This window comes from Bos grunniens, chromosome 28, assembly GCF_055505025.1.
Source record: "Bos grunniens cultivar Pamir isolate PY7600 chromosome 28, Bosgru_T2T1.0, whole genome shotgun sequence".
Classification (NCBI taxonomy): Eukaryota; Metazoa; Chordata; class Mammalia; order Artiodactyla; family Bovidae; genus Bos; species Bos grunniens.
Window position 1 is genome coordinate 8,061,825 of NC_141192.1, and position 12,920 is coordinate 8,074,744.

At 41.4% G+C, this 12,920-nt stretch overlaps 1 protein-coding gene and 1 long non-coding RNA gene across 16 annotated transcripts in view; one reads left to right on the forward strand and one right to left on the reverse strand.

Annotated features, from left to right (window-relative positions):
* The window catches only part of LOC147342807 (uncharacterized), a 545,729-nt gene extending 543,826 nt beyond the window's left edge, over positions 1–1,903 (forward strand). For 5 of the 9 annotated variants that reach the window (XR_015157194.1, XR_015157195.1, XR_015157196.1 and 2 more), the window contains one exon: positions 203–1,903. This is a non-coding gene — a long non-coding RNA (uncharacterized LOC147342807). The remainder of the gene's footprint in view (positions 1–202) is intronic. The other 4 variants (XR_015157192.1, XR_015157191.1, XR_015157189.1 and 1 more) reach the window with 3 other exon arrangements.
* The window catches only part of NRG3 (neuregulin 3), a 1,239,421-nt gene that overhangs the window by 11,886 nt on the left and 1,214,615 nt on the right, over positions 1–12,920 (reverse strand). For all 7 annotated transcript variants that reach the window (XM_086382916.1, XM_086382914.1, XM_086382915.1 and 4 more), the window contains exon 7: positions 400–527. In XM_086382916.1, coding sequence (XP_086239042.1) covers positions 400–527 — 128 coding nt within the window. The remainder of the gene's footprint in view (positions 1–399; positions 528–12,920) is intronic.

The window sequence follows — 12,920 nt, forward strand, 5'->3', positions numbered from 1 at the left end:
CAGGATTCTTCCCCCGTGAGAACTACGTGTGAAGATCTGGAACATGTGCTATCAGCTGCCTAGGGAAGAATGAGTCATTAAATCTGCAGTGATAAGGCAGGCTAGGAAAAACCATGTTTTTAATGATTTTTCAGATAGCAATTGTTTCATTCACTGGTCTGTGTCTGCAGCCTTGATGGGTATTGTTAATAAGTCCCTTTAGGCTTCTTCTAGGTGCACTGCTGCCTACTGGTCTCTCTGTCCGCTGTGAGCTGCCTGAGCATCCACTCCATGGGCAACTAGAGGAGAAGCAAGAGTGATCACCTCTCCTGAAAAACGTTGCTGTTCCTTGGTGTGTGCTGTCCAGCATTACACACTGTGTCAACACGCCCATTCCCACCTCGATTTAGCTACCTGTACCTGTGGTGTTTGACAGATTGGCTTCCTCTGTCAGGAGAAGGGACCTCTGGGAATGACTGGGGGCTGGCAAAACTTGACTCCATCATTTTCTCCAATGCAGTCACAGGATGCCTTTCCGCCGTTGAATACTGTGGGAAATCACATGCAAAGAGTTGAGCTGGAGGAAACGTTATGAGAGGAGGGCCTCTGACACTATAGCTGGGTATCAAAAAGTTACTGGAACTTACCAGTAACTTTTCCACTGGGCACTTGATCAGGAGAATGATAAAGACATCATTTTCATCCCATTTCTCACAATGCTCTCAACCTTTTGCTCCCAAAACTCTTTGTGATTAGATGAGGTCCATTCAACAGGGTTTTCCACATTAGAATCCTATCTTTTCATTTCAATTTTTACCCATGGCACACCATGCCTTTAAGCCAAAACCACCAGTATTATTTTTATTATATTTGATATAGAATATTATTTAAGTTAATAAAAGGATTTTTTAATCCAATGTACATTTTATCAAAAAATTAACTTGTTGTTCTATTACTAACAATAGGGATTCAATAAATGCTGGCTTATTCAATAAATGCTGACTAAATGAGTGAAGTTCACAACAGAAGTTTTTCATAATTCTGAGAATTATGAAAGATGATTTAGAGTATCTGCCCACCACTCTCCAGTGTTTCCCTTTCATCTTGTTACCAGGTACTTACCATGTCTAATAAGAGACGTGTGCAAACAGTTCATTATTTATAGTTATTAACCCTTGGTTTCACCTTTGACGATGAGATATCACAAGGCACAGTAGTCTAGAGGAAACCATATAGTGATGGCACATTAAGAAAAACTTTGCCCCTAGAGAAATATTTCTTAGCATCTCAACCAGGCAGCAGTTAAGTTTAACATTCCCTGGGCACTTGCACTTGAACAAGCAACAAGGAATAGCAGGTTTCTTTTCTGGAAGCTCCAATGGAAACTATGTTGAGAAATGACATTTTTTGAATGCTAATAACCATAGAAGAGATTTTGAAATCCAGATATTCACTTGTAAATGTAGAATTTCCCATAAAAAGTATATATCTGCAGAATACATATATGAAAAGGTACATAACTGAACTCACGTACAGAGAGGAAAATCAGATAGGGCATGTTAAATTTCAGGAGTACACCCTAAATGCAAAGATTCAAGAAAAATAAGATTTGTTGCTAACTTGCTGGGGTACAGATTGGCAAAATGTTCCAAAATTTTAATCACCCTACTCTTAGATGGAGACTACTACTTCTAGGGACTCCCATCATTAACTGTATACTCACTAGAGCATGTCACTGGTACAATTTTTAATAACATCAGAAAACAGACACTAAAGAGAAGCAATTGGAAATGAGAAATGGTCACAAATGAATACTATACAGTCATTGAAGAGAATAAAATCAGGGTACAAGAAGTATGCATAATATGAATTCACTTGTGTAAATGATGGAAATGTAGTAAACAGATATAGATATATAAGTGTATGTATGTGTTTATATATGAACATATTTAGTTTTGTGTGTGTATCTACATATGTATAGATTTTGTATGTACATGCCAAAGCCTTTGACTGTGTGGATCACAAACTCTGGAAAATTCTTAAAGAGATGGGAATACCAGACCACCTGACCTGACTCTTGAGACATCTGTATGCAGGTCAGGAACCAACAGTTAGAACTGGACATGGAACAACAAACTGGTTCCAAATAGGAAAAGGAGTTTGTCAAGGCTGTATATCGTCACCCTGTTTATTTAACTTATATGCAGGGTACATCATGAGAAACGCTGGACTGGAAGAAACACAAGCTGGAATCAAGATTGCCGGGAGAAATAGCAATAACCTCAGATATGCAGATGACACCACCCTTATGGCAGAAAGTGAAGAACTAAAGAGCCTCTTGATGAAAGTGAAAGAGGAGAGTGAGGAAATTGGCTTAAAGCTCAACATTCAGAAAACTAAGATCATGGCAACTTGTTCCATCACTTCATGGCAAATAGAGCAATGGAAACAGTGACAGACTTTATTTTTTTGGACTACAAAATCACTGCAGATGGTGATTGCAGCCATGAAATCAAAAGACGCTTACTCCTTGGAAGGAAAGTTATGACCAAACTAGACAGCATTTTAAAAAGCAGAGACATTACTTTGCCAACAAAGGTCCGTCTAGTCAAGGCTATGGTTTTTCCGGTAGTCATTTATGGATGTGAGAGTTGGACTGTGAAAAAAGCTGAGCACTCAAGAATCGATGCCTTTGAACTGTGGTGTTGGAGAAGACTCTTGAGAGTCGCTTGGACTGCAAGGAGATCCAACCAGTCCATCCTAAAGGAAATCAGTCCTGAATATCCATTGGAAGGACTGATGTTGAAGCTTAAATTCCAATACTTTGGCCACCTGATGCAGAAAGCTGACTCATTTGGAAAGACCCTGATGCTGGGAAAGAGGTCAGGAAGAGAAGGGGATGACAGAGGATGAGATGACTGGATGGCATCACCAACTCAATGGACATGAGTTTGGGTAAACTCCGGGAGTTGGTGATGGACAGGGAGGCCTGGTGTGCTGCAGTCCATGGGGTCACAAAGAGTCAGACACAACTGAGCAGCTGAAATGACCTGTTGATACATGTGTTTCTGTGTGTGCACACAACCCCATAGGATGCAGATGGGGAAAAAACACAAACTATTAAGGTGTTATCCTCGGGAAAAAGTATATTGGCAGGTATGGGCTATGAAAACTAGGAAAATTGTCAAGGTTATACAACTTTATGTTCAAAATCTCTATTTTTAAGTACTTCCAAAATAAACCACAGCATGTTAATAATGACCACATCTTGAATCAAAATATGAATTCTACAAAATGGACTTAAGAGAAGCTATTAAGAGTTCTTGCAAAATGGTTGAGCTGACATAGAACTAAAAGAAGATACGGAGATAAGTTGGAAAAGGTGGTTGTTTTCAGCAACCCCAAAATTACAAAGATACAAAATATGATGGAAGTACTTTCACATGTACTTCTTTGCTGACTAATTAAAGTTGTTTATCATAAACCATGCATGGAAAATTGAACTGAATCAATATGCTATTGAAAGGTAAATAACATCCTGAATTTCTACCTGATTTTCAAATTCTATAAAAGATCTAATAGGATTTTTTTTTCTCCAAACTTCTAAAAAATTGCTTTATAAGACAAACTCAGGTGCTGAGAAGGCTCAGCTACAGACAGAGGTGAAAGTATCTGGAGACATCTGTGGCAAACTGAAGCTTCTGTGCTGTCTCTGTAGAGGGCTGTCAGTAGGTGACCCGGGCCAGTGTTTCTAGCAAGGTCAAGAGCTTCTAGAGAAACTGCCAAATCATTAAAAGTCAGCAGTCCGTTTCTTTTTAAAAAATACAATTTATGTCAATCCTAATTCAAGTTTGGGTCTGTTAGTTCAGAGCCTCTGCCCTGATTGAGACTTATGATCATGAGAGCTAGAGGGCCTTATTTAAAATCTGGCAAAAAAAGGCTTGAATAGAATCAACCTCTTACTTGTTCTCCTTATTCACAACATTCATAATAGATATTAAGTTTTACATCTTTTCTTTCAGACACTTAGATTATTATTATACTATGCAGTTGCTTCCAATGATACTATTTTGGTCCATTAACACAAATTTGCCTCCAAAATTTATTGTTGTGGCTCTTTCTCTTGTAGCCTTTCTGAGAATCATTTTCATTTCAGTGGCTGCATTTAACCTAAGATGTAGGTTTAAATTGCTGGTATCCCTATCCAAGGTTGGTTGAGACAAGAGGGAACACAAAAAACCTAATAACTTGGCAATCATTCAAACTAATATTCCATATGTATTAGTTCAAATGAATTTATAGACAAATTCCGTTTTTCAGTTCTGACAACTAGCTTAAAAATCATCATTCCTGTCCTTAAAATAAGAAAGAAAAAAGCTGAACACACAAAATCAATGCCTATTCTTATATCCATCAGAGTGCAGGGCAAAACAGCATTCCAAAATCTGGAGAGAGAAATGAATACAGAGAATCAGTCAAGATCAGCTTAAGACACGCTGGGACATGGGATCCTTCACTGCCTGTTGTTTGAGGTGATGCAACAACACAAACAATCTAAGGGACTAAATATAACTACATGCATGGGCAGTTGGGGCAAATTATGAATAAGATATAAAACGCCAAAACCCAACTTCCACTTCCGAGACGCCCAGAATAAAAGCAGGATACCACGCATGATCCTTGCACAAGCCCCACCAAGGGGATGGGCATAGCACCTAAGCTCACCCCTGGACCCACTCCCTACCCTTACCCCATGTATGGAACCAGCTCACCCCACCTCAGGGTGTGAGCAAGGCAACCTGTCACTTGTTTTTACTCCCTCCTGTAGTAGCACAAATCCTCATAAAACACTATCTCAATCTCCTCTGGCCTCTTATCAATTTCTGTTGATTAAAGAGGCCAAGAACCCTGGTCAGACATCAGCCTAAAAGGCCAAGCTAGCTGCATTAATGAGAGCTTTCAATTAGGGAAGGATACAAAATTAAATATTTTGCTGACTCTAATATGAATTCCATGTACTATATGTTCATGCCACCATTTGGAAGGAAAGAGAAAGCTTGACTGATAGAAATTCTCTCATAAAACATACAGATTTTATTCTGGCTCTTTTAGAAGCAGTGCAACTCCTGACCCAGGTAGCAGTCATCAACTGTAGGGGCCATTAGGGATGGACCTAATGTGAGCCAAGGAAACACCAAAGCTGATCACAGACTGCAAAAAGGCAGCCCAACTTCAGGAACCTGAACAAGGTATGGCTCTAGTGATTGGCCCCCTGACCTCCCTGGCCTTCCCCAGTATTCCCCACAGGAACAGAAAAATGCTGAGAAATGGGGCTGTGAGAAGGGAAACACAGACTTCTATCCTTTATAGAAAGAAGGATAACATTCTGACCCCTGAGGGCCAATGATGAAAACTCACTAAGAGCTTACACGACGCTACCCACTATAGGCAGCATGTATTATGGGGCTTGATGTCAAAGACTTTTTTAGGAAATGGGCTTAACAGCACAGTAATACATCTGCTGGATCATTGAAAAAGCAAGAGAGTTCCAGAAAAACATCTACTTCTGCTTTATTGACTATGCCAAAGCCTTTGACTTTGTGGATCACAATAAACTGTGGAAAATTCTGAAAGAGATGGGAATACCAGACCACTGACCTGCCTCTTGAGAAACCTATTTGCAGGTCAGGAAGCACTGTTAGAACTGGACATGGAACAACAGACTGGCTCCAAATAGGAAAAGGAGTACATCAAGGCTGTATATTGTCACTCTGCTTATTTAACTTACATGCAGAGTACATCATGAGAAACTCTGGGCTGGAAGAAGCACAAACGAATCAAGATTGCCGGGAGAAATATCAATAACCTCAGATATGCAGATGACACCACCTTTATGGCAGAAAGTGAAGAGGAAGTAAAAAACCTCTTGATGAAAGTGAAAGAGGAGAGTGAAAAAGTTGGCTTAAAGCTCAACATTCAGAAAACGAAGATCATGGCATCTGGTCCCATCACTTCATGGGAAATAGATGGGAAACAGTGGAAACAGTGTCAGACTTAATTTTTTGGGGCTCCAAAATCACTGCAGATGGTGACTGCAGCCATGAAATTAAAAGACACTTACTCCTTGGAAGGAAAGTTATGACCAACCTAGATGGCATATTGAAAAGCAGAGACATTACTTTGCCAACAAAGGTCCATCTAGTCAGGCTATGGTTTTTCCAGTGGTCATATATGGATGTGAGAGTTGGACTATGAAGAAAGCTGAGTGCCGAAGAATTGATGCTTTTGAACTGTGGTGTTGGAGAAGACTCTTGAGAGTCCCTTGGACTGCAAGGAGATCCAACCAGTCCATTCTAAAGGAGATCAGCCCTGGGTGTCCTTTGGAAGGAATGATGCTAAGGCTGAAACTCCAGTACTTTGGCCACCTGATGAGAAGAGTTGAGTCATTGGAAAAGACCCTGATGCTGGGAGGGATCGGGGGCAGGAGGAAAAGGGGATGACAGAGGATGAGATGGCTGGATGGCATCACTGACTTGATGGACGTGAGTTTGGGTGAACTAGGGAGGCCTGGCGTGCTGCGATTCATGGGGTCACAAAGAGTTGGACCTGACTGAGCGACTGAACTGAATACAAGTAATGCTTTCTATGATTTATATGCCTGTTATAATTCACAGATCCATCTAATCCCCTCTTCATTACTCAGGCCAATTCAATACCAAGGGGCATACCCAGGAAAAGACTGGGCAGTTAGATTTCATCCAAATGCCCCCACAATTAGGATATAAGTAGCTTCTGGCATTTGCTATTACTTTCACAGGATGGACTGAAGCTTTCCCCACCTGTTCTGAAAAGGCTGTTGAAGTCTGTAAGTTCCTTTTGAAAGACAGAATCCCTTTGTGTGGATTTCCAAAGTTCCTGCAGAGGGATAATGGACTGTCTTTTATGGCCAGAATTACACATGAGCTTACTGTGGCCCTAGGGATAGCCAACAAGCTACATACCTCTTGCACCCCTAGTCTTCAGGGAAGGTAGAGAAAATGAACCATACATTAAAGAAAATCTTAGCAAAGCTCTGCCAAGAGAATCATGAACCCTGGAACAACTAGCTTTCTATGGCACTCCTCCGGGTCCAGGTAGCCCTCAGGAGTGGTCTGAGGCTTAGCCCATTTGCAGTTACCTATGACAGGCCTTTTCTTTCTACTGACATTCTTCTAGATGATGACATGAGACAGACCTCAGATACATTATTAATCGAGGGCAAGTTCAAAAGTAATCCAGGACTGTGCCCACAAGGCACAGCCAGCTCCCACTAAAAATACAATGGAAGGGGACAGTTTCTTCACAAATTAACCATGAGGACCAAGTCCTTCTTAAAACCTGAGAAAAAGGGGTCCCCTGAAGACCAATTATTGCCAAAATGGAAGGGCCCCTATAAGGGAATTGAAGCAACCCCAGCTGCATCAAACTGCAAGGGATATCTATTGACAGTTGGGTACATTTGTCCAACCTAAAGCTTTTACCTCCAAAGACCAGGCTGGTTACATAAGCAGAACAACCCATCTGTGAGCCAGTGACAAATCTGAGATAAGCCCACCCCAAAGACAGACACCATCTACAGCTAAGAAGAACGCTGGCTTAACTTCTCTGTGCCATTCTTGCTGCTGTGCTCTGCTTTGCTCAGCCCCTCTTGCCAGGGAAGCAGCTCTTTGTGCTTGGGTTAAGGGAAATACTCCACTGCAGAAAAGCTCCTTCTATCGACTGTCCATATTGCTAGCCCTGCCAACTAGGGAAGAATGGCAAGAAAACCCATTTATCAGCATGGCCTATAAATGGATTGATAATGTCCACGTCATAGAGTGCACTCTAGGTCTATAGGAATTATCTCTAACAGGATCACTCTGGCTCACCACCAGACCCAAAGAGCACTAGGAAGGATCTTAGCAGGGCAGGGCTGGTGATACTCTGGCAGCTCCAAGGGAATGCTTTTCCAGCCATGAAATGACATTGAAAAATCTCACCATACAGCTTGGTTATATGATGAAATAGACAGAGCAGGCCTTGACAGGACTTAAGACCTCTCTTGCTTCTTTTGACTACTGTGGTTCTTGACAGTCATCTAGCCCTAGATTATCTTCTGGCAGAACAAGGTCGAACTTGTATAATACCTAACACTTCCTGCACCTGGACTGATGCTACAGGACAGGTGGAAGTTAACATTAAGGAAATAAAGGGAATCCCTTGGTGGTCCAGTGGTAAGAACTCCATGCTTCCACTGCCGTGGTCCTGGGATTCAATCCCTGATCAGGGAACTAAAATCCCACAAGCTGTCTTGTACGCATCCAAACAAAGGAAGTATACACCCAAGCAGAATGGCTTCACAACTTTGGCCAGGATGATATTACCTCCACTGTCTGGTCAACAGAGGAGCCGATATCATCTAGGCTGTTTAGTGGCGGTTGTTATTCTCTGTCTTGTCCCTTGTTTGTTTAACCTTGTCATTAAGCTTCTATCTTCTAGGCTCCAACAGTTTCAAGTAAGGGTCATGATGTCTCAGAGAATTCAACCCATTCCAGTGGAGGGTATCCCAGGCCCCTAGAGGTCTTTGGAACAGTCAGCAAAGGAATCATATGCCTCTCGGGTAGACGAGGGTTTGTGGCCCCTTTCCAACAGGAAGAAGTTTCAGAGGAGACTTTCAGCCTCTTAACCCTTAGGAAAAAGAGCTGTAGAATCACTCAAGGCAGAAAATAAGACTGGCCGGGTCCTGGGACACTTTGCTGAAATGTTTGAACCTGGACAAACATCTGCTCCAGCAACAAAACACAAAGAATCTAAAAGGGGTTAAAAATAACTACATACATGCAAACCACTTCAGCCTTCATGCCTTGAAACCTCATGAACAGTATGAAAAGGCAAAAAGATATGACATTGAAAGATGAACCTCCCCAACACACACACACACACACACACACACACACACTAGTAGGTGTCCAATATGCTACTGGAGAAGAGCAGAGAAATAGCTCCAAAAAGAATGAAGAGGCTGAACCACAGCAGAAGTGATGACCAGTTGTGAATGTGTCTGGTGGTGAAAATAAAGTCCAGTCCAATATGGAAATAAAGTTCCATATTGCATAGGAACCTGGGCTGTTAGGTCCAAGAATCAAGGTAAATTGGAAGTGGTCAAACAGGAGATGGCAAGAGTGAACACTGACATTTTAGAAATCAGTGAATTAAAATGGACCAGAATGGGTGAATTTAATACAGATTACCATTTCATCTACAACTGTGAACAAGAATCCTGTAGAAGAAAAGTAGTAGCCCTCATAGACAACAAAACTGTCTGAAATGCAGTACTTGGGTGCAATCTCAAAAATGACAGAATGATCTTGATTAATTTCCAAGGCAAACCATTCATAATCACAGTAATCCAAGTCTATGGCCCAACCGCTAATGCTGAAGAAGCTGAAATTGAACAGCTCTATGATGACCCACAAGACCTTCTGGAACTAAAACCAAAAAAGATGTTCTTTTCATCATAGGGGACTGGAATGAAAAAGTAGGAAGTCAAGAGATACCTGGAATAACAGGCAAGTTTGGCCTTAGAGCACAAAATGAAGCAGGGCAAAGGCTAACAGTTTTCCCAAGAGAACTCACAGATCATAGGAAACACCCTCTTGCAACGACACAAGAGATGACTCTATACATGGACATCACAGATGGTCAATACCAAAATCAGATTGATTATATTCCTTGCAGCTGAAAATGGAGAAGCTCTATATTGTCAGCAAAAACAAGACTGGGAGCTAACTGTGGCTCAAATCATGAGCTCCTTATTGTGAAATTCAGACAAATTGAAGAAGGTAAGGAAAACCATTAGGCCATTCAGGTATGACATAAATCAAATCCTTATGATTATACAGTAGAAATGACAAATAGATTGAAGGAATTAGATCTAGAGTGCCCGAAAAACTATGGACAAAGGTCCATAACACTGTACAGAAGACAGTAACCAAAACCATTGCCAAGGAAAAGAAATGCATCAAGGCAAAATGGTTGCCTGAGGAGGACTTACAAATAGCTAAGGAAAGAAGAGAAGTGAAAGGTAAAAAATGAAAAGAAAAAAAAAAAAGGGCGGAGGGGAAGATATAACCATCTGAATGCCGAGTTCCAAAGAATAGCAAGGAAACATAAGAAAGCCTTCTTAAGTGAACAATGCAAAGAAATTGAGGAGAACAATAGAATGGGAAAGACTAGAGATCTCTTCAAGAAAATTAGAGATGCCAAGGGAACATTTGATGTGAAAAGAGCACAATAAAGGACAGAAATAGTAAGGACCTAACAGAAGCAGAAGAGGTAAAGAAGTGGTGGCAAGAATACACAGAAGAACTGTACAAAAAGGTCTTAATGACCCAGATAACCACAATGGTGTGGTCACTCACCTAGAGTCACACATCTTGGAGTATAAAGTCGAATGGGTCTTAGGAAGCATTAATACAAAGCTAGTGGAGATGATGGAATTCCGGTTGAGCTATTTCAAATCCTAAAAGAAGATGCTTTGAAAGTGCTACACTCAATATGCCAGCAAATTTGGAAAACTCAGCAGTGGTCACAGGACTGGAAAAGGTCAGTTTTCATTCAATTCCCAAAGGGCAATACCAAAGCATGTTCAAACTACCTCACAACTGCACTCATTTCACATGCTAACAAGGTCACACTGAAAATCCTTCAGGCTAGGCTTCAATCTACGTGAACCAACAACTTCCAGACGTACAAGCTGGATTTAGAAAAGGCAGAGGAACCAGAGATCAAATTGCCAACATCCATTTGAAAAAGCAAACGGATTCCAGAAACACATCTATTTCTGCTTCACTGACTATGCTAAAGCCTTTGACTGTGTGAATCACAGCTGTGGATAATTCTTAAAGAGATAGTAATACCAGACCACCTGACTTGCCTCTGAGAAACCTGTTTTTGGGTCAAGAAGAAACAGTTAGAACTGGATATGGAACAACAGACTGGTTCTAAATTGGGAAAGGAGTGTGTCAAGATTATATGTTGTCACCTTGCTTATTTAACATATGTAGAGAGTACATCATGTGAAATGCCAGGCTGGATGATCACAAGCTGGAATCAAGATTGCCAAGAGAAATATCAATAACCTCAGATATGCAGAGGACCCCACCCTTATGGCAGAAAGCAAAGAAGAACTAAAGAGCCTTTTGATGAAGGTGAAAGAGGAGAGTGAAAAGGCTGGCTTAAAACTCAACATTCAAAAAACTAAGATCATGGCATCTGGTCCCATCACTTCATGGCAAATAGATGGGGGGAAAATGGAAAGAGTGACAGATTTTATTTTCTTGGGCTTCAAAATCACTGTGGATGGTGACAGCAGCCATGAAATTAAAAGACACTTACTTCTTGGAAGAAAATCTATGACAAAACTAGACAATGTATGAAAAAGCAGAGATATCACTTTGCCAACAAAGGTCCATATAATCAAAGCTATGCTTTTTCCAGTAGTCATGTACCAATGTGAGAGATAGACCACAAAGAAGGCTGAGCACTGAAGAATTGATGTTTTTGAACTGTAGTACTGGAGAAGACTCTTGAGAGTCCTTGGACAGGAAGCCGATCAAACCAGTCAATCTTAAAGGAAATCAACCCTGAATATTCATTGGAAGGTCTATTGCTGAAGTTCTAATACTTTAGCCACTTGAAGGGAACAACTGACTCATTGGAAAAGACCCTGATGCTGGAAAAATTGAAGGCAGGAGGGTAAGAGGGAGACAGGATGAAATATTTGGATAGTATCATTGACTCAATGGATATGAGTTTGGGTAAACTCTGGGAGATAGTGAAGGACATGGTGTGCTGCAGGCCATGGGGTTGCCAAGAGTCAGACACAACTGAGATACTTAACAACAACACCACCGCACAGTTGGAGCAAATTAGGAACCACATAGAAAAATACCAAAAACCCAACTGCTGCTTCTGAGATGCCCAGGATAATAGCAGGATACTAGGCATGATCCCTGAATACAGCACCACCAAGTGTCCACCTAAGCCACCCTTCTAGCCTGACACCTGGACCCACCCCATACTTGCCCCATGTGAGGAACCAGCTCACCCCTGTCCCCTCCCCTTCAGGGGGTGAGCAAGGGAAGCCAAGAACTCTGATTAGTAATAAGCTTACCTGTGGGAGAATCTGCCAGAAACTACTGGGTAGGGACACTTAAGTGGCAATTTTAATAACTTTTGGAAACTTGCATGTGGACTAGAGGGAAAGTAAAAATTATCTGAGGGCTGCAGTTAGGGACTGCTCTCACACTTTCATGAGTTCAACCTCCAGGACTAAACCAGATTCTCACAACAAAGAACCAGAAAACAAAACAAAACAAAAAACAAAACTCATATCTCCTATGAGAGGAGAAAATAACCATTCGGAAATGCGTGCAGAGTGCTCTCCATTATAAACTGTCTACTTTTCAGTGAAAAGAGACTCGACCAGAGCCTGATCTCACCCACAGGAAGATCATTTCCCTCAAGAAATGATTGAAGGTGAAAAGACAAACTGTTTGCAGTAGAGTTCCAAATAATTTATGTGGATACTCTGCCTTCACAAGGGTGAGCACAGCTCTCCACTCCTTAAGTATAGGCTACACATGGTTGCTGCCTTCCAAACAGAACTCTGTAGAAAGTGAGGGGCAAGAAGGATTAACATCACAGTGGAAATGTCTGACATTTACCACTGCATATGACAAAAGAAACCATCAACAGTGATGAACTGGGACTTCACTGGTGCTCCAGTGGTTGGGAATCCACCTTTCAATGCAGGGGCTGCAGCTTCGATCCCTGGTCAGGGAACTAAGATTCCACATAACGGGGCAACTAAGCCTGCAAGCTGTGACTACTGAGCCCAAGCCCACACGCCACAGTGAAAG